This window comes from Oncorhynchus mykiss, chromosome 31 (genome assembly GCF_013265735.2).
Source record: "Oncorhynchus mykiss isolate Arlee chromosome 31, USDA_OmykA_1.1, whole genome shotgun sequence".
Lineage (NCBI taxonomy): Eukaryota > Metazoa > Chordata > Actinopteri > Salmoniformes > Salmonidae > Oncorhynchus > Oncorhynchus mykiss.
In genome coordinates this window covers 14,178,090-14,204,481 of record NC_050571.1, presented here as the reverse complement: position 1 = coordinate 14,204,481, position 26,392 = coordinate 14,178,090, and the positions used below count along the sequence as shown (strand labels likewise).

At 50.6% G+C, this 26,392-nt stretch overlaps 1 protein-coding gene across 18 annotated transcripts in view; it reads right to left on the bottom strand.

Moving 5' to 3' along the window:
• Nucleotides 1-26,392, bottom strand: part of LOC110504378 (ankyrin repeat and KH domain-containing protein 1) — a 63,310-nt gene that overhangs the window by 19,017 nt on the left and 17,901 nt on the right. For 3 of the 18 annotated variants that reach the window (XM_036970158.1, XM_036970162.1, XM_036970161.1), the window contains exons 3-22: nt 25,237-25,393; nt 22,481-22,643; nt 22,147-22,294; nt 21,692-21,925; nt 19,746-19,840; nt 13,444-13,605; nt 12,500-12,581; nt 11,998-12,189; nt 11,388-11,497; nt 10,169-10,265; nt 9,603-9,730; nt 8,869-9,012; nt 8,644-8,749; nt 6,327-6,604; nt 5,538-5,825; nt 3,716-4,178; nt 1,015-1,157; nt 668-779; nt 342-487; nt 35-177 (exon numbers count right to left, since the gene is read on the bottom strand). In XM_036970158.1, the coding sequence (XP_036826053.1) occupies nt 35-177; nt 342-487; nt 668-779; nt 1,015-1,157; nt 3,716-4,178; nt 5,538-5,825; nt 6,327-6,604; nt 8,644-8,749; nt 8,869-9,012; nt 9,603-9,730; nt 10,169-10,265; nt 11,388-11,497; nt 11,998-12,189; nt 12,500-12,581; nt 13,444-13,605; nt 19,746-19,840; nt 21,692-21,925; nt 22,147-22,294; nt 22,481-22,643; nt 25,237-25,393 (3,391 nt within the window). Of the gene's footprint in view, nt 1-34; nt 178-341; nt 488-667; nt 780-1,014; nt 1,158-3,715; nt 4,179-5,537; nt 5,826-6,326; nt 6,605-8,643; nt 8,750-8,868; nt 9,013-9,602; nt 9,731-10,168; nt 10,266-11,387; nt 11,498-11,997; nt 12,190-12,499; nt 12,582-13,443; nt 13,606-19,745; nt 19,841-21,691; nt 21,926-22,146; nt 22,295-22,480; nt 22,644-25,090; nt 25,201-25,236; nt 25,394-26,392 lie in introns of those variants that run through there. The other 15 variants (XM_036970159.1, XM_036970164.1, XM_036970160.1 and 12 more) reach the window with 14 other exon arrangements.

The following is a 26,392-nucleotide window of genomic DNA, read 5'->3' as shown; positions in this document are numbered from 1 at the left end:
AGTAACAAGAAAAGACGTTGGTCCCGTCCCGTACCTGGAGTTGATCTCTGAGCCGGCGTTGAGGAGGATCTTGATGATGTTGACATAGCCTCCGGACGCCGCCAGGCTCAAAGGGGTGTAGTCTGACACGTTACGATGTTCTTTATTGGCTCCTCGCAACAGCAACAACTCCACCACCTAGGAGAGGAGACAAGGAAATGTAAGTCTATTGTTTTCTCAATATGCTATTTCTGTGAAAGGGGAGTTGATTTAGATTCAATGTGGTGATTCATAGAAAGGAAGTGAGCGTGTACCATAGAATTACACACTATAAACACATTTAAATCAGAGCTCTGCTGTACCTCTTGTCGTCCCCCTGAGCAGGCCAGGGAGAGGGGCGTGTCTTTGGTTCTCTCCGACTGGGCCTCTATGTCACCCCCTTTATCCAGAAGGAGCTCCACCACCCCTACGTGGCCCGCTGTCGCAGCCAGGATCAGAGGGGTGAAGCCTGGGCAGAGGACAAGGAGAGGTTAGGGGTCACAACCAGATATACAGATTCACCCAATATAAATCCTGTCTTGGATGTATGAAAAAAATATTCCTGATTAATCAGAAAATAAAAAAGATGTCTGACGGATATACAGGACCAACTAACATTTAGAATGAACAGTAACTTTGTGTGTGTTACCCTTCTTGTCGCGATGCTCGATGTTGGCTCCTCGCGCGATGAGAACAGACACCAGCTCCTCGTGTCCTCCGGCACATGCCAGCGTCAGCGCAGTGTCATGGTTACTCTCCGTCTGAAAGGAGAGGGACACACACACATTTACAACAACGCTGTGTGTAGGTGTGTCTCTCAGGCTTGAATGTGTGTGTGACCATTGGCTTTACAGTACATGAGCATCGATATCCACAGCGTGTGTGTGTGTGTGTGTCTCTCAGTCTTGAATGTGTGTGTGTGTGTGACCATTGGCTTTACAGTACATGAGCATCGATATCCACAGCGTGTGTGTGTGTGTGTGAACAGTGACTTACGTGTGCGTCGATGTCCACAGAGGGGTAGAGGGGCAGTGGGGAGGGGGGTGAACCCATATTGGAGGGGGTCTGTGACAGGGGGTCAGACAGGGGGGTTGGAGACGTTGTAGTGTTCAACATGGGTACTCTGCTGCCCACCGCTGCTGGAACAGAGAAACAAAAGGAGAGAAAGGGAAAAGTATTTGTTACTTTTCATTTGTTCATCAGTATTGTTCTTTCAAATCAGTGCAGTTGAAGAAAAGGAGACAAGGAGTATTCTAAGGAGGAAATAAGTTAAGACTTGAGATGCACCCACCCACAGCAGGTAGAACAGCTGTAAAACCACGCTACGCTGCACCCACCCACAGCAGGTAGAACAGCTGTAAAACCACGCTACGCTGCACCCACCCACAGCTGTAAAACCACGCTACGCTGCACCCACCCACAGCAGGTAGAACAGCTGTAAAACCACGCTACGCTGCACCCACCCACAGCAGGTAGAACAGCTGTAAAACCACGCTACGCTGCACCCACCCACAGCAGGTAGAACAGCTGTACGACCACGCTACGCTGCACCCACCCACAGCAGGTAGAACAGCTGTAAAACCACGCTACGCTGCATCCACCCACAGCAGGTAGAACAGCTGTAAAACCACGCTACGCTGCACCCACCCACAGCAGGTAGAACAGCTGTAAAACCACGCTACGCTGCACCCACCCACAGCAGGTAGAACAGCTGTAAAACCACGCTACGCTATACCCACCCACAGCAGGTAGAACAGCTGTAAAACCACGCTACGCTGCACCCACCCACAGCAGGTAGAACAGCTGTAAAACCACGCTACGCTGCACCCACCCACAGCAGGTAGAACAGCTGTACGACCACGCTACGCTATACCCACCCACAGCAGGTAGAACAGCTGTAAAACCACGCTACGCTGCACCCACCCACAGCAGGTAGAACAGCTGTAAAACCACGCTACGCTGCACCCACCCACAGCAGGTAGAACAGCTGTAAAACCACGCTACGCTGCACCCACCCACAGCAGGTAGAACAGCTGTAAAACCACGCTACGCTATACCCACCCACAGCAGGTAGAACAGCTGTAAAACCACGCTACGCTGCACCCACCCACAGCAGGTAGAACAGCTGTACGACCACGCTACGCTGCACCCACCCACAGCAGGTAGAACAGCTGTACGACCACGCTACGCTGCACCCACCCACAGCAGGTAGAACAGCTGTAAAACCACGCTACGCTGCACCCACCCACAGCAGGTAGAACAGCTGTACGACCACGCTACGCTATACCCACCCACAGCAGGTAGAACAGCTGTAAAACCACGCTACGCTGCACCCACCCACAGCAGGTAGAACAGCTGTAAAACCACGCTACGCTATACCCACCCACAGCAGGTAGAACAGCTGTAAAACCACGCTACGCTGCACCCACCCACAGCAGGTAGAACAGCTGTAAAACCACGCTACGCTGCACCCACCCACAGCAGGTAGAACAGCTGTAAAACCACGCTACGCTGCACCCACCCACAGCAGGTAGAACAGCTGTAAAACCACGCTACGCTGCACCCACCCACAGCAGGTAGAACAGCTGTAAAACCACGCTACGCTGCACCCACCCACAGCAGGTAGAACAGCTGTAAAACCACGCTACGCTGCACCCACCCACAGCAGGTAGAACAGCTGTAAAACCACGCTACGCTGCACCCACCCACAGCAGGTAGAACAGCTGTACGACCACGCTACGCTGCACCCACCCACAGCAGGTAGAACAGCTGTAAAACCACGCTACGCTGCACCCACCCACAGCAGGTAGAACAGCTGTAAAACCACGCTACGCTATACCCACCCACAGCAGGTAGAACAGCTGTAAAACCACGCTACGCTGCACCCACCCACAGCAGGTAGAACAGCTGTAAAACCACGCTACGCTGCACCCACCCACAGCAGGTAGAACAGCTGTAAAACCACGCTACGCTGCACCCACCCACAGCAGGTAGAACAGCTGTACGACCACGCTACGCTGCACCCACCCACAGCAGGTAGAACAGCTGTACGACCACGCTACGCTATACCCACCCACAGCAGGTAGAACAGCTGTAAAACCACGCTACGCTGCACCCACCCACAGCAGGTAGAACAGCTGTAAAACCACGCTACGCTGCACCCACCCACAGCAGGTAGAACAGCTGTACGACCACGCTACGCTGCACCCACCCACAGCAGGTAGAACAGCTGTACGACCACGCTACGCTATACCCACCCACAGCAGGTAGAACAGCTGTAAAACCACGCTACGCTGCACCCACCCACAGCAGGTAGAACAGCTGTAAAACCACGCTACGCTGCACCCACCCACAGCAGGTAGAACAGCTGTATGACCACGCTACGCTGCACCCACCCACAGCAGGTAGAACAGCTGTAAAACCACGCTACGCTGCACCCACCCACAGCAGGTAGAACAGCTGTAAAACCACGCTACGCTGCACCCACCCACAGCAGGTAGAACAGCTGTAAAACCACGCTACGCTGCACCCACCCACAGCTGTAAAACCACGCTACGCTGCACCCACCCACAGCAGGTAGAACAGCTGTAAAACCACGCTACGCTGCACCCACCCACAGCAGGTAGAACAGCTGTAAAACCACGCTACGCTGCACCCAACCACAGCTGTAAAACCACGCTACGCTGCACCCACTCACCTGCCATGATGTCATCCAGCGTGTCTGTAAGCGTCTGAGCGGGCGAAGCCACCATGAGTCCGTCTGGGGCCTGCTGCCCTACCATCCCTGGTCCTAACCCCTGACCTTGACCCTGACCCAGCATCTGGTGGCCCACCAGTACCCTCTGCAGCTCAGGGCTGGTACTGCCAGGGCAGGGGTAGTCAGCTGGGCACGGGCTGTACTCAGGTAGGGGCTGGATGGGTACGAAGGCAGTCTGGAGGGGGGGAGGAGGGGGGTGGAGATGGGAGTGGGGGGAGCATAGGGGATGGGGTGAGGGCGAGGGGGGCAGGGGGGGCTGCTGTCCATCCCTGTAGAGGATGGTGTCCACCTGGGGTAGTTTAGCGTAATCTTCCACCTCGTCCTCGTCCTCGTCGTCGTCATCATCATCATCATCATCATCCTCCTCATCTTCGTCATCCTGGAATAGGAATGAGGCAAACTTCTACAAATTAAGCATCTAAAAGAAACAGATCTCAAAACCCAGGAGGAATGTGATCAGGACAACTTCAGTCAGGATAAATAATGATTAGACTCCCTGGGGACGACAGTCGCGTCTCCGTTAGACACCATCAGGGGGACGACAGTCGCGTCTCCGTTAGACACCATCAGGGGGACGACAGTCGCGTCTCCGTTAGACACCATCAGGGGGACGACAGTCGCGTCTCCATAAGACACCATCAGGGGGACGACAGTCGCGTCTCCGTTAGACACTATCAGGGGGACGACAGTCGCGTCTCCGTTAGACACTATCAGGGGGACGACAGTCGCGTCTCCGTTAGACACTATCAGGGGGACGACAGTCGCGTCTCCGTTAGACACCATCAGGGGGACGACAGTCGCGTCTCCGTTAGACACCATCAGGGGGACGACAGTCGCGTCTCCGTTAGACACCATCAGGGGGACGACAGTCGCGTCTCCGTTAGACACCATCAGGGGGACGACAGTCGCGTCTCCGTTAGACACAATCAGGGAGACGACAATCGCGTCTCCATAAGACACCATCAGGGGGACGACAGTCGCGTCTCCGTTAGACACCATCAGGGAGACGACAGTCGCGTCTCCGTTAGACACTATCAGGGGGACGACAGTCGCGTCTCCGTTAGACACCATCAGGGAGACGACAGTCGCGTCTCCGTTAGACACTATCAGGGGGACGACAGTCGCGTCTCCGTTAGACACCATCAGGGAGACGACAGTCGCGTCTCCGTTAGACACCATCAGGGAGACGACAGTCGCGTCTCCGTTAGACACCATCAGGGGGACGACAGTCGCGTCTCCGTTAGACACCATCAGGGGGACGACAGTCGCGTCTCCGTTAGACACCATCAGGGGGACGACAGTCGCGTCTCCGTTAGACACCATCAGGGGGACGACAGTCGCGTCTCCGTTAGACACCATCAGGGAGACGACAGTCGCGTCTCCGTTAGACACCATCAGGGGGACGACAGTCGCGTCTCCGTTAGACACTATCAGGGGGACGACAGTCGCGTCTCTGTTAGACACAATCAGGGGGACGACAGTCGCGTCTCCGTTAGACACCGGGGGGTGATATTATTAGACACCGGGCGGGGGGTGATATTATTAGACACCGGGGGGTGATATTATTAGACACCGGGGGGTGATATTATTAGACACCGGGGGGTGATATTATTAGACACCGGGGGGTGATATTATTAGACACCGGGGGGTGATATTATTAGACACCGGGGGTTGATATTATTAGACACCAGGGGGAAAATGGCAGAAAAGTAGAAACTCTTAACTAGTCAGAAATAACAGACCACCGCCAACAACTCCTAACCTCCTCATTATCCTCTTCTTCTTCCTCCTCCTCTCTGTTCTCCTCGTCAGACCCTGTGTCCGACCCGGGCTGTGTGCGCGTGTTAATCCCTGGTGTTGCTGTGAGGACCCCAGGCATGGTAGTGTTGGCCCCTTCCCCCGGCCCTGGTCCCGGGCCCTGGCCTGCCTCCTGCTCTTCCTTCAGGCCCTTGGCCTCCATGTACTCTTTGGTGAACTGCTGCTGGGTCTTCAACTGCAGCTGGCGCTCCACCTTCTGCAGCTCCTTCAGGATCTTCTTCTTCTTCTGGACCTAGAGGACACAAGCCATGGGGGGATCAGACCCATAGTTCTATGTTCAGGTCTTGCTCATCCATTGGTTGAGAGATTTCATCGACCCATCAGATCCTATCAGACCTAGGTGGTGTTCATTAGGCACAAAACTAAATAAAATCAATAAAAAACGGAGACGAAACTACTTGGAATAAGAAATGCAAATTTTGACTTTGGGTTGTACATTTTTTTTGACAAGACTTTCCATACCTACCTGTATTGAGGGTCTATGACAGTGTTTCCCAAACTCGGTCCTCGGGACCCCAAAGTGTCCACATTTTGGGTTTTGCCCGAGCACCACACAGCTGATTCAAAAAAATATGTATTATTTGAATCATTTTGCTCAGGCAAAAACCAAAAGGTGCACCCCGTGGGGTCCCCAGGACCAAGTTTGGGAAACGCTGGTCTATGACCTCATCAATAATTCAATAGGATCTCTCTGTGTTCCTATACCTACGAATGATCATCCATCTGCTCTCACCTGCTCCTCCCGGCTTTTCTTCAGCTCTTCAATCTTGTCTTTGGTGAGCGGCTCTCCTTGGATGAGTTCCAGAGACTGCAGCTGGGCCTTCTCTATGGCTGAGATCCTCTGGCCCAGCTCATTAAGCTTCCCCTCGGTCTCCTCCACAATACACTCCAGGGGCTGGCACAGGTGGAAGGGGGGCAAGGCCTCTGCATCCCCGGGACCCGGGCCGGGACGTACCCCCCCTGGACTGGAGGGGCTGGAAGGGGTGGCAGCGTGTCTCTGCTTAGACGAACCTGCAGAGGGATGGAGGAAGAGGGATGAGAAGGATTGAGGGAGAAAGGGATGAGAGGAAGATTAGGTCACACTACAATAAAGTCAATTCCTCATCAGTTGAAGTCACGTCATCGTTAGACACTTTCGATATGTATACTGAACCAAAATATAAACGCAACATGTTTCATGAGCTGAAATAAATTATCCCAGAAATGTTCCATACGCGTAAAAAGCTAATTTCTCTCAAATGTTGTGCACAAATTTGTTTACATCCCTGTTAATGTGCACTTCTCCTTTGCCAAGATAATCCATCCACCTGACAGGTGTGGCATATCAAGAAACAGCATGATCATTACACAGGTGCTCCTTGTGCTGAGGACAATAAAAGGCCACAAATGTGCAGTTTTGTCACAACACAATGCCACAGATGTCTCAGGTTTTGATGGAGCGTGCAATTGGCATGCTGACTGCAGGAATGTCCACCATAGCTGTTGCCAGAGAACTGAATGTACATTTCTCTACCATAAGCCGCCTCCAGCGTCGTTTTAGAGAATTTGGAACTACGTTCAACCAACCTCACAACCGCAGACCACGTGTATGGCAATTTGAATGCACAGAGACACCGTGATGAGATCCGGTGGCCCATTGTTGTGCCATTCATCTGCCTCCATCCCCTAATGTTTCAGCATGATAATGTACAGCCAGCCCCATGTCGCAAGGATATGTACACAATTCCAGGAAGCTGAAAATGTCCCAGTTCTTCCATGCCCTGCATATTCACCAGACATGTCTCCCATTAAGCATGTTTGGGATGCTATGGATCGACGTGTACGACAGTATGTTCCAGTTCCCGCCAATATCCAGCAACTTTGCACGATTGAAGAGGAGCGGGACAACATTCAACAGGCCACAATCAACAGCCTGATCAACTCTATGTGAAGGAAATGTGTCGCGCTGCATGATGCAAATGGTGGTCACACCAGATACTGACTGGTTCTGACCATGCTTTTATATTTTTGTTCAGTAAATAACTGGCCAGACCAGGGCTCCCCGTTCATAACTGGCCCGGCCAGGGCTCCCCGTTCATAACTGGCCCGGCCAGGGCTCCCCGTTCATAACTGGCCCGGCCAGGGCTCCCCGTTCATAACTGGCCAGGCCAGGGCTCCCCGTTCATAACTGGCCAGGCCAGGGCTCCCCGTTCATAACTGGCCAGGCCAGGGCTCCCCGTTCATAACTGGCCCGGCCAGGGCTCCCCGTTCATAACTGGCCCGGCCAGGGCTCCCCGTTCATAACTGGCCCGGCCAGGGCTCCCCGTTCATAACTGGCCAGGCCAGGGCTCCCCGTTCATAACTGGCCAGGCCAGGGCTCCCCGTTCATAACTGGCCAGGCCAGGGCTCCCCGTTCATAACTGGCCAGGCCAGGGCTCCCCGTTCATAACTGGCCAGGCCAGGGCTCCCCGTTCATAACTGGCCAGGCCAGGGCTCCCCGTTCATAACTGGCCAGGCCAGGGCTCCCCGTTCATAACTGGCCTGGCCAGGGCTCCCCGTTCATAACTGGCCTGGCCAGGGCTCCCCGTTCATAACTGGCCTGGCCAGGGCTCCCCGTTCATAACTGGCCAGGCCAGGGCTCCCCGTTCATAACTGGCCAGGCCAGGGCTCCCCGTTCATAACTGGCCAGGCCAGGGCTCCCCGTTCATAACTGGCCAGGCCAGGGCTCCCCGTTCATAACTGGCCAGGCCAGGGCTCCCCGTTCATAACTGGCCAGGCCAGGGCTCCCCGTTCATAACTGGCCAGGCCAGGGCTCCCCGTTCATAACTGGCCAGGCCAGGGCTCCCCGTTCATAACTGGCCAGGCCAGGGCTCCCCGTTCATAACTGGCCAGGCCAGGGCTCCCCGTTCATAACTGGCCAGGCCAGGGCTCCCCGTTCATAACTGGCCAGGCCAGGGCTCACCGTTCATAACTGGCCAGGCCAGGGCTCCCCGTTCATAACTGGCCAGGGCTCCCCGTTCATAACTGGCCAGGGCTCCCCGTTCATAACTGGCCAGGGCTCCCCGTTTTACCTTTGCTGGTGACAGGTGGCGGGGGTGTGGTGATGTTGGAAGGGGCTCTGTCTGGCTCCTGTGGGGGCACCACCATGGCCAGGGCCTGGAATGGGACACGAGGAACCTGGGGATAGATGAGTGGTCGTAAAACATCAACCACTTTGACAACTAGTTAAACACAATTTCCATGCTGACCATTTCCTGTTTCAATAGCATAAAACTATTTCATGAAAAACATTTAACCTGAGAGGGGTCTTGTGAGGGGGGTGTGAGTTGGCAGAGGTCGGGCGCGGGGACAGACAGGATGTTGTTAGGGAAGTCTAGCAGGTAGGACACCACGTTGGTGTGGCCGCCCTTAGCAGCTTCAATCAGCATTGTCGAGCCGTCCTATTGGAGGAGAAACAGGAAGTGAGTGTAAGTCTACATGAGACTTCAAAGTTAACTTTTTATATTCTGATACTGTTGTTACTATGGCTGAGATGAACAGCATCCTTATGAGCTTGATGGTGTTGTTTGATGATGGTGTGTGTGTGTTTTCTATCTTCAGTCTGTGTGTGGGGTCAGGTGTGTGTGTGTGTGTGTGTGTGTGTGTTTGTTTTCTACCTTCAGTCGGTGTGTGGGGTCAGGTGTGTGTGTGTGTGTTTTCTACCTTCAGTCTGTGTGTGGGGTCAGGTGTGTGTGTGTGTTTTCTACCTTCAGTCGGTGTGTGGGGTCAGGTGTGTGTGTGTTTTCTACCTTCAGTCTGTGTGTGGCGTCAGGTGTGTGTGTGTTTTCTACCTTCAGTCTGTGTGGGGTCAGGTGTGTGTGTGTGTGTTCTACCTTCAGTCTGTGTGTGGGGTCAGGTGTGTGTGTGTGTGTGTTTTCTACCTTCAGTCTGTGTGTGGGGTCAGGTGTGTGTGTGTTCTACCTTCAGTCTGTGTGTGTGTGTTCTACCTTCAGTCTGTGTGTGGGGTCAGGTGTGTGTGTGTGTGTTCTACCTTCAGTCTGTGTGTGGGGTCAGCTCCGTGCGTCAGCAGCAGCTCTACCACAGCCAGGTGTCCTCCAGCGCAGGCCAGAGACACCACCGTGTGGTCCTTGTTAGCCGTCGCTCTGTTCACATTAGCACCTGGACACAAAACACAAGAAAGAAACTTTCACTTTAAATTCACTTCTAAGAATCAATAGTTTCAAAACAACAATAGTTCAAAATGAATGTAGATCCTATATGAGGGACTTGTACTTGTTTTTTAATGCAATCTAAGCCAAAGACTATTAGAACCAGGGGTTGGAACCAGTTCAGGAAACAGAACCGAAAACGAGAAAACAACATTGAGGAACGACGGAGATTCTGGAACAAAACCATTATTTTGAAAGCATGGGGCCTGGTAAAACACATTTTACGTTCCCAAGCTTGGTTTTTTTCAGTCCCACAGAAAACACCACCAAAGCAGCAATGCAAAGCAGTCACTCTGACATCACCTACTCCTTCCAGTGGCTGCCATAGTAGGACATCGTTTTAACGAGGGCATTGTAGAGGGTTTAAAAAAAAAAGATGCAGTCTAACCTAACCCACCCTTGCTGATGAGGAACTGCACGGTGCAGAGGTGTCCTGCTCTGGCTGCCTTCATCAGGGGTGTCCTCCCCCCCTCAGACTCATGCTCCTGGAGAACAGACAAACAGGAAGTGGATATCAGGAGGACATGGTCCACACACACACAGTTTTGTATTGCTATTCTTGTGGGGACCAAATAATTGATTCCCATCCAAAATTATATTTTCCTTAACCCCTAAATCTAACCCTAAGCCTAACCCCAACCTTAATTCTAAATCTAACCCTAAGCCTAACCCCAACCTTAATTCTAACTCTAACCCTAAGCCTAACCCCAACCTTAATTCTAAATCTAACCCTAAACCTAACCCCAACCTTAATTCTAACTCTAACCCTAAACCTAACCCCAACCTTAATTCTAAATCTAACCCTAAACCTAACCCCAACCTTAATTCTAACTCTAACCCTAAGCCTAACCCCAACCTTAATTCTAAATCTAACCCTAACCCCAACCTTAATTCTAACTCTAACCCTATAACTATACCTAAACCTAACTAACTCTAACCCCCAAGCCTAAAATAGTCATGTCCGAATGTTATAGTTTTACTATACTTGTGAGGACTACTGGTACCAACAAGGACAGTAAAACAAACACACACAGATTGATATGATGAAAGAGCTAACAGGGAAGGTCAAACACAGGGAAGGTCAAACACAGGGAAGGTCAAACACAGGGAAGGTCAAACACAGGGAAGATCAAACACAGGGAAGATCAAACACAGGGAAAATCAAACACAGGGGGATGGTGACAGAATGAGAGAGATAACAGAGAAAATAAAACACAGGGAAGATGGTGACAGAATGAGAGAGATAACAGAGAAAATAAAACACAGGGAGATGGTGACAGAATGAGAGAGATAACAGGGAAGATAAAACACAGGGAAGATGGTGACAGAATGAGAGAGATAGCAGAGAAAATAAAACACAGGGAAGATGGTGACAGAATGAGAAAGATAACAGAGAAAATAAAACACAGGGAAGATGGTGACAGAATGAGAGAGATAACAGAGAAAATAAAACACAGGGAAGATGGTGACAGAATGAGAGAGATACCAGAGAAAATAAAACACAGGGAGATGGTGACAGAATGAGAGAGATAGCAGGGAAGATAAAACACAGGGAAGTAAACACAGGGAGATGGTGACAGAGTGAGAGGTAACAGGTGTTTGTGTACCAGATCAGCTCCAGTCTGCAGAAGAACGTCGGCCACGTCAGTGTGTCCGTTCTCACACGCGTACGTCAGCGCTGTGTCTCCTGTCGCCGTCGTAGCGTGTACGTTTGCCCCTATAGAGAGAGGTCAGAGTTCAGAGCAGACAAAAAAAACTAACAAGCCCTGTTAAAAAGGTAGAAGTTGTCAACTTTACCTTCAACAGCCATCTGGTTTCTAGGCTAAGGCCTGGAGTCTCACATAAGTACTCTACAAAAATACTAAATATCAAACAAAGAATCCTCAGTATTTGACCAGCTCCAGGTGTTTATGTACCTGCAATCAGGAGGTGTATGACCAGCTCCAGGTGTTTATGTACCTGCAATCAGGAGGTGTATGACCAGCTCCAGGTGTTTATGTACCTGCAATCAGGAGGTGTATGACCAACTCCAAGTGTTTATGTACCTGCAATCAGGAGGTGTATGACCAGCTCCAGGTGTTTATGTACCTGCAATCAGGAGGTGTATGACCAACTCCAAGTGTTTATGTACCTGCAATCAGGAGGTGTATGACCAGCTCCAGGTGTTTATGTACCTGCAGTCAGGTAGTGTTTGACCAACTCCAAGTGTTTATGTACCTGCAGTCAGGAGGTATTTGACCAGCTCCAGGTGACCCTCCTGTGCAGCCTCCATGAGAGGCGTGGAGCAGCCCAGCTCGATGTCGGCCCCGGCCTTGATGAGGAAGTCAGCCACCTCCAGGAACCCTCCACAGCAGGACAGCGTCAGGGCTGTTTCCTGGGTCTCCTCCGTCTGGGCGTTGATGTTCGCACCTGGAGGGGGAGGGAGGAGAGCGAAAGAGATGGATGGAGGGAGGAGAGCGAAAGAGATGGATGGCGGGAGGAGAGCGAAAGAGATGGATGGAGGGAGGAGAGCGAGAGATGGATGGATGGATGGAGGGAGGGAGGGAGGGAGGGAGGGAGGGAGGGAGGGAGGGAGGGAGGGAGGGAGGGAAGTGTCTATATTAGGAGTGAGACCCTTACCAACAGGCCTGACAAAGCACTTCATTGCACACAATAACATAGTATACATGCAACAGCATTGAACAGTGTGCAGGTATCCATTTATCTGCCAGTTGATTACCCTGAGCCAGTAGCAGGGCCACCATCTCTTCATGACCTTCTCTGGCTGCCTCCATCAGAGGAGTGTAACCTTCATCATTCACCTGGACACATTAAAACAGACAGTTACAGGACGCTGAGTCCCAAAACCCCCACTTCCCCTCGCCCTTCCATTCCCTCGCCCCTCCAGTCCCATGCCCTTCCATTCCCTCGCCCCTCCAGTCCCATGCCCCTCCAGTCCCTTGCCCCTCCAGTCCCTTGCCCCTCCAGTCCCTTGCCCCTCCAGTCCCTTGCCCCTCCAGTCCCTTGCCCCATCCAGTCCCTTGCCCCTCCAGTCCCTTGCCCCTCCATTTGAACAAGTGTCCCATACTGAAGGAGTGAAAATGATCAAGGGCAGTGGCGAGTTCACCCCTCCAGTAGGCACTTCGACTGAGCCTGTAACATCTGCCGCTCCCACAGCAAAGTGGAATCCCACAAGGCAGTGCGTTGATTTATGCAATTTCACAAAAGAATGGAGAGGCGTGCCTAATTATATGACACGTGCATTGTGACACGTGCATTGTGACACGTGCATTGTGACACGTGCATTGTGACACGTGCATTGTGACACGTGCATTGTGACACGTGCATTGGTTTGTCTGATGTCGAGACTTGACCTGTAAAAGCTAAAAAAATAACCTCAAAATTAAACATTTAACTATTAATGAGGGTTAAATCTTGTAAAACAACGGGGGGGGGGGGTTGTTCATTTAAATTTCATGCTTGTTTTATTATTTAAAAGTGGAACATGATGTAAGTCAGGAGTGTGTCCTGAAGCTGATGGATTTACTGAGCCCCTCGCCACTCTCTGGACATCACCCTCAGTGTGACAACGGAGGATCCTCAGAGCAGGTTTGGGATTCGCCGTCTCTCTGTGTGACCCTAACCCTCATTCATCCACTGGTTTAGGACTGTGTTGCTACTCACCTCCTCTAGGTTGGCCCCTCTCTCTATGAGCAGAGCTGCTAGATCCACATGCCCGCCGCAGGCTGCCAGGGTGAGGGGCGACTCGAAGGAGTCAGCTGGCATGTTGACCTGCGCCCCGCTGTCCAACAGCAGCCGTGCCACCTCCACATGCCCATCCTGGGACAGGAAGAGCACACACACACACAGGGACAACATAAGCACCTGAGTTGGTTATGACACAGAGTTACACACACATTCTCACACACAAGCAGGGAGAGAGGAGAGAGGGGCTGTGTGTTGGGTCATATGTTCACCATGCAGGGAGAGAGCGGAGAGAGAGGAGAGAGAGGCTGTGTGTTGGGTCATATGTTCACCATGCAGGGAGAGAGAGGAGAGAGGGGCTGTGTGTTGGGTCATATGTTCATCATGCAGGGAGAGAGAGGAGAGATGGGCTGTGTGTTGATTCATATGTTCACCATGCAGGGAGAGAGGAGAGAGGGGCTGTGTGTTGGGTCATATGTTCACCATGCAGGGAGAGGGAGGAGAGAGGGGCTGTGTGTTGGGTCAAATGTTCACCATGCAGGGGGAGAGAGGGGCTGTGTGTTGGGTCATTTGTTCACCATGCAGGGAGAGAGAGGAGAGAGGGGCTGTGTGTTGGGTCATATGTTCACCATGCAGGGAGAGGGAGGAGAGAGGGGCTGTGTGTTGGGTCAAATGTTCACCATGCAGGGAGAGAGAGGAGAGAGAGGAGAGAGGGGATGTGTGTTGGGTCACATGCTCACCATGCAGGGAGAGAGGAGAGAGAGGAGAGAGGGGCTGTGTGTTGGGTCATATGTTCAAAATGCAGGGAGAGAGAGGAGAGAGGGAGAGAGAGGGGACTACCACCATTTTCCGGTCACAACTTGCAGACTTGTTTTCGAGTTGCTGTGCGTTTTGTTGCCAACCTGTTTTGCTACCTGACAACTTTACGGTTTTTACTTTTTAATTACCGTTTATATATATATTATTTTTTTTCCTCAACTTTTTCACTCCGGACGCTTTATCTGGACACGGTTCGTCAGGACCTCCAACAGCCGAAGCTAAGTAGTAACATTAACATGATGCCTTCTAATTGCAGTCGCTGTACTCGTCTTACGGCTAGGATAGCTCTGCTACAAGCCCAGCTTCAGACGCAATCGTTAGGCAAGGGTAATTTCAGTGTAGGAAAGGATGAAACAGCGTCTGTGCCACCAGTAAGTACAGATAGTAACGTTAGTACAAATCCCCTGGCACAGTCCCCGCAGCCGGACAACTTTCTCACGGTTTCTGGAAGGAAATGCTGTAGGAATGCTCAACCGGTGTCGCTCATTCAGCCGACAGAAACTTTCAACCGGTTTTCCCCATTAAGCAGCGGGTCGGAGTCAGAGGCCGAGTCTTCTCTGGTCTCTACTCCTCCCGTTACGGGGTCTGAGACGCCGAAGCTTCCCACCATTAGCTCTGACAAATTGAAAACTCTAGTCATTGGCGACTCCATTACCCGCAGTATTAGACTTAAAACGAATCATACAGCGATCATACACTGTTTACCAGGGGGCAGGGCTACCGACGTTAAGGCTAATCTGAAGATGGTGCTGGCTAAAGCTAAAACTGGCGAGTGTAGAGAGTATAGAGATATTGTTATCCACATCAGCACCAACGATGTTAGGATGAAACAGTCAGAGATCACCAAGCGCAACATAGCTTCTGCGTGTAAATCAGCTAGAAAGATGTGTCGGCATCGAGTAATTGTCTCTGGCCCCCTCCCAGTTAGGGTGAGTGATGAGCTCTACAGCAGAGTCTCACAACTCAATCGCTGGTTGAAAACTGTTTTCTGCCCCTCCCAAAAGATAGAATTTGTAGATAATTGGCCCTCTTTCTGGGACTCACCCACAAACAGGACCAAGCCTGACCTGCTGAGGAGTGACAGACTCCATCCTAGCTGGAGGGGTGCTCTCATTTTATCTACCAACATAGACAGGGCTCTAACTCCTCTAGCTCCACAATGAAATAGGGTGCAGGCCAGGCAGCAGGCTGTTAGCCAGCCTGCCAGCATAGTGGAGTCTGCCACTAGCACAGTCAGTGTAGTCAGCTCAGCTATCACCATTGAGACCGTGTCTGTGCCTCGACCTAGGTTGGGCAAAACTAAACATGGCGGTGTTCGCCTTAGCAATCTCACTAGGATAAAGACCACCTCCATTCCTGTCATTATTGAAAGAGATCATGATACCTCACATCTCAAAATAGGGCTACTTAATGTTAGATCCCTTACTTCAAAGGCAATTATAGTCAATGAACTAATTAATCACTGATCATAATCTTGATGTGATTGGCCTGACTGAAACATGGCTTAAGTCTGATGAATTTACTGTGTTAAATGAGGCCTCACCTCCTGGCTACACTAGTGACCATATCCCCCGTGCATCCCGCAAAGGCGGAGGTGTTGCTAACATTTACGATAGCAAATTTCAATTTACAAAAAAAAGAAATAATGACGTTTTCGTCTTTTGAGCTTCTAGTCAGGAAATCTATGCAGCCTACTCAATCACTTTTTATAGCTACTGTTTACAGGCCTCCTGGGCCGTATACAGCGTTCCTCACTGAGTTCCCTGAATTCCTATCGGACCTTGTAGTCATAGCAGATAATATTCTAATCTTTGGTGACTTTAATATTCACATGGAAAAGTCCACAGACCCACTCCAAAAGGCTTTCGGAGCCATCATCGACTCAGTGGGTTTTGTCCAACATGTCTCTGGACACACTCACTGTCACAGTCATACGCTGGACCTAGTTTTGTCCCATGGAATAAATGTTGTGGATCTTAATGTTTTTCCTCATAATCCTGGACTATCGGACCACCATTTTATTACGTTTGCAATTGCAACAAATAATCTGCTCAGACCCCAACCAAGGAACATCAAAAGTCGTGCTATAAATTCACAGACAACACAAAGATTCCTTGATGTCCTTCCAGATTCCCTCTGTCTACCCAAGGACGCCAGAGGACAAAAATCAGTTAACCACCTAACTGAGGAACTCAATTTAACCTTGCGCAATACCCTAGATGCAGTTGCACCCCTAAAAACTAAAAACATTTCTCATAAGAAACTAGCTCCCTGGTACACAGAAAATACCCAAGCTCTGAAGCAAGCTTCCAGAAAATTGGAACGGAAATGGCGCCACACCAAACTGGAAGTCTTCCGACTAGCTTGGAAAGACAGTACTGTGCAGTACCGAAGAGCCCTTACTGCTGCTCGATCATCCTATTTTTCTAACTTAATTGAGGAAAATAAGAACAATCCGAAATTCCTTTTTGATACTGTCGCAAAGCTAACTAAAAAGCAGCATTCCCCAAGAGAGGATGACTTTCACTTTAGCAGTGATAAATTCATTAACTTCTTTGAGGAAAAGATTATGATTATTAGAAAGCAAATTACGGACTCCTCTTTAAATCTGCGTATTCCTTCAAAGCTCAGTTGTCCTGAGTCTGCACAACTCTGCTAGGACCTAGGATCAAGAGAGACGCTCAAGTGTTTTAGTACTATATCTCTTGACACAATGATAAAAATAATCATGGCTCTAAACCTTCAAGCTGCATACTGGACCCTATTCCAACTAAACTACTGAAAAAGCTGCTTCCTGTGCTTGGCCCTCCTATGTTTAACATAATAAACGGCTCTCTATCCACCGGATGTGTACCAAACTCACTAAAAGTGGCAGTAATAAAGCCTCTCTTGAAAAAGCCAAACCTTGACCCAAAAAATATAAAAAATGGTTTGACCTCTGACAAATCAACTGTAAATGACGGTGTTCCTCAAGGTTCCGTTTTAGGACCACTATTGTTTTCACTATAAATTTTACCTCTTGGGGATGTTATTCGGAAACATAAAGTTAACTTTCACTGCTATGCGGATGATACACAGCTGTACATTTCAATGAAACATGGTGAAGCCCCAAAATTGCAATTGCTAGAAGCATGTGTTTCAGACATAAGGAAGTGGATGGCTGCAAACGTTCTACGTTTAAACAAAACAGAGATGCTTGTTCTAGGTCCCAAGAAACAAAGAGATCTTCTGTTGAATCTGACAATTAAGCTTAATGGTTGTACAGTCGTCTCAAATAAAACTGTGAAGGACCTCGGCGTTACTCTGGACCCTGATCTCTCTTTTGACGAACATATCAAGACTGTTTCAAGTACAGCTTTTTTCCATCTACGTAACATTGCAAAAATCAGAAACTTTCTGTCCAGAAATGATGCAGAAAAATTAATCCATGCTTTTGTCACTTCTAGGTTAGACTACTGCAATGCTATACTTTCCGGCTACCCGGATAAAGCACTAAATAAACTTCAGTTAGTGCTAAATACGGCTGCTAGAATCCTGACTAGAACCAAACAATTTGATCATATTACTCCAGTGCTAGCCTCTCTACACTAGCTTCCTGTCAAAGCAAGGGCTGATTTCAAGGTTTTACTGCTAACCTAAAAAGCATTACATGGGCTTGCTCCTACCTATCTCTCTGATTTGGTCCTGCCGTACATACCTACACGTACGCTACGGTCACAAGACGCAGGCCTCCTAATTGTCCCTAGAATTTCTAAGTAAACAGCTGGAGGCAGGGCTTCCTCCTATTGAGCTCCATTTTTATGGAATGGTCTGCCTACCCATGTGAGAGACGCAGACTCGGTCTCTACCTTTAAGTCTTTACTGAAGACTCATCTCTTCAGTGGGTCATATTATTGAGTGTAGTCTGGCCCAGGAGTGGGAAGGTGAACGGAAAGGCTCTGGAGCAACGAACCACCCTTGCTGTCTCTGCCTGGCCTGTTCCCCTCTTTCCACTGGGATTCTCTGCCTCTAACCCTATTAGAGGGGCTGAGTCACTGGCTTACTGGGGCTCTCTCATGCCATCCCTGGAGGGGGTGCGTCACCTGAGTGGGTTGATTCACTGATGTGGTCCCCCCCCTTGGGTTGTGCCGTGGCGGAGGTCTTTGTGGGCTCTACTCAGCCTTGTCTCAGGATGGTAAGTTGGTGGTTGAAGATATCCCTCTAGTGGTGTGGGGGCTGTGCTTTGGCAAAGTGGGTGGGGTTATATCTTTCCTGTTTGGCCCTGTCCGGGGGTGTCCTCGGATGGGGCCACAGTATCTCCTGACCCCTCCTGTCTCAGCCTCCAGTATTTATGCTGCAGTAGTTTGTGTCGGGGGGCTAGGGTCAGTTTGTTATATGTGGAGTACTTCTCCTGTCCTATTCGGTGTCCTGTGTGAATCTAAGTGTGCGTTCTCTAATCCTCTCCTTCTCTCTTTCTTTCTCTCTCTCTCTCTCTCTCAGAGGACCTGAGCCCTAGGACCATGCCCCAGGAATACCTGACATGATGACTCCTTGCTGTCCCCAGTCCACCTGACTGTGCTGCTGCTCCAGTTTCAACTGTTCTGCCTTATTATTATTCGACCATGCTGGTCATTTATGAGCATTTGAACATCTTGGCCATGTTCTGTTATAATCACCACCCGGCACAGCCAGAAGAGGACTGGCCACCCCACATAGCCTGGTTCCTCTCTAGGTTTCTTCCTAGGTTTTGGCCTTTCTAGGGAGTTTTTCCTAGCCACCCTGCTTCTACACCTGCATTGCTTGCTGTTTGGGGTTTTAGGCTGGGTTTCTGTACAGCACTTTGAGATATCAGCTGATGTACGAAGGGCTATATAAATACATTTGATTTGATTTGATGTGTGTTGGGTCATATGTTCACCATGCAGGGAGAGAGGGGATGTGTGTTGGGTCATATGTTCACCATGCAGGGAGAGAGAGGAGAGAGGGGATGTGTGTGGGGTCATATGCTCACCATGCAGGGAGAGAGAGGAGAGAGAGGGAGGGGATGTGTGTTGGGTCATATGCTCACCATGCAGGGAGAGAGAGGGGATGTGTGTTGGGTCATATGTTCACCATGCAGGGAGAGAGAGGAGAGAGAGGGAGGGGATGTGTGTTGGGTCATATGCTCACCATGCAGGGAGAGAGTGGAGAGAGAGGGAGGGGATGTGTGTTGGGTCATATGCTCACCATGCAGGGAGAGAGAGGGGATGTGTGTTGGGTCATATGTTCACCATGCAGGGAGAGAGAGGAGAGAGAGGGAGGGGATGTGTGTTGGGTCATATGCTCACCATGCAGGGAGAGAGGGGATGTGTGTTGGGTCATATGTTCACCATGCAGGGAGAGAGAGGAGAGAGAGGGAGGGGATGTGTGTTGGGTCATATGCTCACCATGCAGGGAGAGAGAGGAGAGAGAGGGAGGGGATGTGTGTTGGGTCATATGCTCACCATGCAGGCTTCCATCAGCGCTGTGTGCATCTCATCTGTCTTATGCTCCTGATCTGCCCCGGCTTCCAGCAGAAACCTCACCATGTCCAGATGACCTAATATATATAAATATATATAGGAGAGAGAGAGAGAGAGAGAGAGAGAGAGAGGGCGGGGGAGAGAGAGCGAGAGGGCGGGGGAGAGAGAGAGAGAGGGCGGGGGAGAGAGAGAGAGAGGGCGGGGGAGAGAGAGAGAGAGGGCGGGGGAGAGAGAGAGAGGGCGGGGGAGAGAGAGAGAGGGCGGGGGAGAGAGAGAGAGGGCGGGGGAGAGAGAGAGAGGGCAGGGGAGAGAGAGAGAGGGCAGGGGAGAGAGAGAGAGAGAGGGCAGGGGAGAGAGAGAGAGAGAGGGCAGGGGAGAGAGAGAGAGAGAGGGCAGGGGAGAGAGAGAGAGAGGGCAGGGGAGAGAGAGAGAGAGGGCAGGGGAGAGAGAGAGAGGGCAGGGGAGGGAGAGAGAGGGCAGGGGAGAGAGAGCGAGAGAGAGAGGGCAGGAGAGAGAGAGAGAGAGAGAGGGCAGGGGAGAGAGAGAGAGGGCAGGGGAGGGAGAGAGAGAGAGGGCAGGGGAGAGAGAGAAAGAGAGAGAGGGCAGGGGAGAGAGAGAGAGAGAGAGAGGGCAGGGGAGAGAGAGAGAGAGGGCAGGGGAGAGAGAGAGAGAGAGAGGGCAGGGGAGAGAGAGAGAGAGGGCAGGGGAGAGAGGGCAGGGGAGAGAGAGAGGGCAGGGGAGAGAGAGAGAGAGGGAGGGTAGGGGAGAGAGAGAGAGAGAGAGAGAGGGCAGGAGAGAGAGAGAGAGAGAGAGAGAGAGAGAGAGCAGGGGAGAGAGAGAGAGAGAGAGGGCAGGGGAGAGAGAGAGAGAGGGCAGGGGAGAGAGAGAGAGGGCAGGGGAGAGAGAGAGAGGGCAGGGGAGAGAGAGAGAGGGCAGGGGAGGGAGAGAGAGAGGGCAGGGGAGGGAGAGAGAGAGGGCAGGGGAGGGAGAGAGAGAGGGCAGGGGAGGGAGAGAGAGAGGGCAGGGGAGGGAGAGAGAGAGGGCAGGGGAGGGAGAGAGAGAGGGCAGGGGAGGGAGAGAGAGGGCAGGGGAGGGAGAGAGAGGGCAGGGGAGGGAGAGAGAGAGGGCAGGGGAGGGAGAGAGAGAGGGCAGGGGAGGGAGAGAGAGAGGGCAGGAGAGAGAGAGGGCAGGGGAGGGAGAGAGAGAGGGCAGGGGAGGGAGAGAGAGAGGGCAGGGGAGGGAGAGAGAGAGGGCAGGGGAGAGAGAGAGAGAGAGAGAGAGGGCAGGGGAGAGAGAGAGAGAGAGAGGGCAGGGGAGAGAGAGAGAGAGGGCAGGGGAGAGAGAGAGAGGGCAGGGGAGAGAGAGAGAGGGCAGGGGAGAGAGAGAGAGGGCAGGGGAGAGAGAGAGAGGGCAGGGGAGAGAGAGAGAGGGCAGGGGAGAGAGAAAGAGAGGGCAGGGGAGAGAGAAAGAGAGGGCAGGGGAGAGAGAGAGGGCAGGAGAGAGAGAGAGGGCAGGGGAGAGAGAGAGAGGGCAGGGGAGAGAGAGAGAGGGCAGGGGAGAGAGAGAGAGGGCAGGGGAGAGAGAGAGAGAGGGCAGGGGAGAGAGAGAGAGGGCAGGGGAGAGAGAGAGAGGGCAGGGGAGAGAGAGAGAGGGCAGGGGAGAGAGAGAGAGGGCAGGGGAGAGAGAGAGAGGGCAGGGGAGAGAGAGAGAGGGCAGGGGAGAGAGAGAGAGGGCAGGGGAGAGAGAGAGAGGGCAGGGGAGAGAGAGTGGGCGGGCGGGGGAAGGAGAGAGAAGCAGAAACTATTATTTTGTTGTCTGAGACTATGAAGGTTGCATTGGGGGGGCGATGTGAGCGAGCGCCACATGAAAACATCTAAAAAAACAGTCAAAGGGAACACTTGAATACTCCAACGAGAAGTGAAGAAGACCTTTGTAGCAGGCGAGTGTGAGGGCGCTCTCCTTGAACTCGTTGGAGTGTGTGTTGATCCCGGCGCCGTACTCCAGCAGAACCCTGGCCACCTCCACATGGCCCGCGCTCGCCCCCTCCATTAGAGGGGTGTGTCCGTTCTCATTGTGATCCTCGATGTTGGCCCCCTCCTTCAGGAGAACCTTCACCACATCCACAAACCCCCCAGCACACGCATACGTCAGGGCTGTGTTACCTACAGAGGGAGAGAGAGACCATACGTCAGGGCTGTGTTACGTGTGTTAGTGATGTTTAGATTTAATGGGGCGAGATGGGGGCCGAGATGGTGAATAGGGACATATTGTCCAAGCGGAAATCTAAAAATGTTGGTTTGGACAAAAAATGATGACAAGAAATAACCAGACGCACATTGAGCAAGGCAGATGGAAAATGATAAAGAAATGTGTGTATTCCTACCGGTGGAGGACTGTGCGTTGGCGTCAGCCCCGTGGACCAGGAGCAGCTTGACGATGTCGACGTAACCGCCGCTCGCCGCCGCCATCAGGGGCGTGATGTCACCTTTAATCCCCCGGTCCTCCACGTTGGCGTGCATGGCGAGCAGCACCTAACAACCAAGCACAGTAGGGGTCAGAGCTGTATGCTGTAGAGATTGTGGGGGACTGAACCGCATTCTGACATAACCCGCAAAAAGAGGACACCTTTCACGGAAGTTACTGAAATGACTTATTCAAAACAGTTGATTACACACTTGCGACAGACACACACAAACTGCTCTCTCACGCACACACACCTGTGCGAGTTCATAGTATCCAGCAGAGCAGGCGAGGCAGAGAAGACTCTCTCCTTCCTCAGTGTGTTCGTTGACGCTCCGCCCCTCGTCTAGCAGCTTCCTCACAGCGTTCACGTCTCCGTCCGAACACGCCTCTGCTAGACTACGGCTGAAAATAACCAGACTGCTACAATTACTGCCACTGTGACAGGAGAACAAACACACACACACACACACTTCGTAATCAAACAGTTACAATTACTGCCACTGTGACAGGAGAACAAACACACACACACACACACACACTTCGTAATCAAACAGTTACAATTACTGCCACTATGACAAGAGAACACACACCCCTGAGAAACACACACACACACACAACTAATGCCGCACACACACACACACACAGCTCATAATCACACTTATTTTATAACAGAGAAACTACCAGACATATGATGCTTGACTGAACTATTTGATCGGGTAACATATTGATCACGGCAGTAATACATTGATTGATATTCAGATATTGACTGCTATATTCAGTTTGTCTCACATACTTGTCGGCCTGGCCAGCGTTGTTCACTTCTCATGTATTGATAGATGTATTGACAAATGGACTGGGGTAGACACACACAGTTGAAGTCGGAAGTTTACATACTTAGGTTGGAGTCATTAAAACTTGCTTTTCATCCACTCCACAAATGTCTTGTTAACAAACTATAGTTTTGGCAAGTCAGTTAGGACATCTACTTTGTGCAAGACAACTAATTTTTCCAACAATTGTTTACAAATTATTTCACTTATAATTCAGTGTATCACAATTCCAGTGGGTCAGAAATGTACATACACTAAGTTAACTGTGCCTTTAAACAGCTTGGAAAATTCCAGAAAACGATGTCATGGCTTTAGAAGCTTCTGATAGGCTAATTGACATCATTTGAGTCAACTGGAGGTGTACCTGTGGATGTATTTCAAGGCCTACCTTCAAACTCAGTGCCTCTTTGCTTGACATCATTGGAAAATCAAAAGAAATCAGCCAAGACCTCAGAAAAGAAATTGCCGACCTCCACAAGTCTGGTTCATCCTTGGGAGCAATTTCCCAATGTTCATCTGTACAAACAATAGTATGCAAGTATAAACACCATGGGACCACGCAGCCGTCATACCGCTCAGGAAGGAGACGCTTTCTGTCTCCTAGAGATTAATGTACTTTTTTGAAAAGTGCAAATCAATCCCAGAACAGCAGCAAAGGACCTTGTGAAGATGCTGGAAGAAACAGGTACAATACGATCTATATCCACAGTAAAACGAGTCCTATATCGACTTAACCTGAATGGCTGCTCAGCAAGGAAGAAGCCACTGCTCCAAAACCGCCATAAAAAAGCCAGACTACGGTTTGCAACTGCACATGGGGACAAAGATTATACTTTTTGGAGAAAAGTCCTCTGGTCTGATGAAACAGAAATAGAACTGTTTGATCATAATGACCATCATTATGTTTGGAGGAAAAAGAGGCCTCCCTCTTTTTCCTCCAAACATGCAAGTCGAAGAACACCATCCCAACCGTGAAGCACGAGGGTGGCAGCATCATGTTGTGGGGGTGCTTTGCTCCAGCAGGGACTGGTGCACTTCACAAAATAGATGGCATCATGAGAATGGAAAATGTGGTGGATATATTGAACAACATCTCAAGACATCAGTCAGGAAATTAAAGCTTGGTCGCAAATGGGTCTTCCAAATGGACAATGACCCCAAGCACACTTCCAAAGTTGTGGCAAAATGGCTTAAGGACAACAAAGTCAAGGTATTGGAGTGGCCATCACAAAGCCCTGACCTCAATCCTATAGAACATTTGTGGGCAGAACTGAAAAAGCTTGTGCGAGCAATGAGGCCTACAAACCTGACTCAGTTCACCAGCTCTGTCAGGAAGAATGGGCCAAAATTCACCCAATTTAATATGGGAAGCATGTGGAAGGCTACCCAAAACGTTTGACCCAAGTTAAACAATTTAAAGGCAATGCTAGCAAATACTAATTGAGTGTATGTAAACTTCTGACCCATTGGGAATGTGATGAAAGAAATAAAAGCTGAAATAAATTATTAATAAATAAACGATTATTCTGACATTTCACATTCTTAAAATAAAGTGGTGATCCTAACTGACCTAAGACAGGGAATTTTTACTAGAATCAATTATCAGGAATTGTGAAAAACTGAGTTTAAATGTATGTGGCTAAGGTGTATGTAAACTTCCGAATTCAACTGTACTTGTCGGCCAGCTTTGAGTGTGTTCTCTGCTCTCATGTATTGATAGATGGACTGGGGTAGATACATACTTGTCGGCCTGGCCAGCTTTGAGTGTGTTCTCTGCTCTCATGTATTGATAGATGGACTGGGGTAGATACATACTTGTCGGCCTGGCCAGCTTTGAGTGTGTTCTCTGCTCTCATGTATTGATAGATGGACTGGGGTAGATACATACTTGCCGGCCTGGCCAGCTTTGAGTGTGTTCTCTGCTCTCATGTATTGATAGATGGACTGGGGTAGATACATACTTGTCGGCCTGGCCAGCTTTGAGTGTGTTCTCTGCTCTCATGTATTGATAGATGGACTGGGGTAGATACATACTTGTCGGCCTGGCCAGCGTTGAGTGTGTTCTCTGCTCTCATGTATTGATAGATGGACTGGGGTAGATACATACTTGTCGGCCTGGCCAGCTTTGAGTGTGTTCTCTGCTCTCATGTATTGATAGATGGACTGGGGTAGATACATACTTGTCGGCCTGGCCAGCGTTGAGTGTGTTCTCTGCTCTCATGCGCGTCAGGGCGGCAGCCGCCTCGTCCAGGGCACAGCTCACTGACGACGTCAGCCTCCGCAGCACCTCGGGATCTGCAAACGCTTTACCATCCGCAGTTGACAGTTTACCAATGCCTTCCGGGTTAAAGGTCATCACAGGAAACACAGGCATGGGGGCAAAACCACACCAAAGAAGCCAGGCAGGTGATCGTAGAGGCAAGTCCAGCCACAGCCAATCCAATCCAATGTTAGTAGCAGCATTCATAACAAAAAATACAAAACACAACACAAGCATGGGTTAGACAGGAAAACAGATTTGACAAGCTTAACAGTCTTGGGTATATACACTGAGTGTACAAACCATGACACATAGTGCTCTTCCATTAAATAAACTGAGCAGGTGAAAGCTATGATCCCTTATTGATGTCACTTGTTAAATCCCCTTCAAATCAGTGTAGATGAACGGGAGGAGACACGTTAAAGAAGGTTTTTTTAAGCCTTAACACATTTGAGACATTGTGTGTGTGTGTGTGCCAAGAACTGCAACGCTGCTGGGTTGTTCACGCTCAACAGTTTCCTGTGTTTATTAAAAATGGTCCACCACCCAAAGGACATCCAGCCAACTGGACAACTGTGGGAAGAATTGGAGTCGACATGGGCCAGCATCCCTGTGGAACGCTTTTGACACCTTGTAGAGTCCATGCCGCGACGAATTGAGGCTGTTCTGAGGGCAAAAGGTGTTCCTAATATTTTGTACACTCTGTGTATGTCTATATGTCCAAATGTCTTGGTCTAGAGGCATTTTCACATGACGTAAAGTATTTCCACCTTTCCCCCTGAGAAGCTAGGTGAAAACGTAGACATATGTCCTCCACCGACTGACCCAGCCCTCACAGATCTAACCCCTGGGGGCTACACGAGAGTCTAAGCAATGGGTTAGGGTGCTACCTGAAGGGAAAAGGACTGGCTAGTGTCTAGGGGGCTGGCTAGTGTCTAGGGGGCTGGCTAGTGTCTAGGGGGGTGGCTAGTGTCTAGGGGGGTGGCTAGTGTCTAGGGGGCTGACTAGTGTCTAGCGGGGTAGGTGGTGCCTAGTGTCTAGGGGGGTGGCTAGTGTCTAGGGGGGTAGGTGGTGCC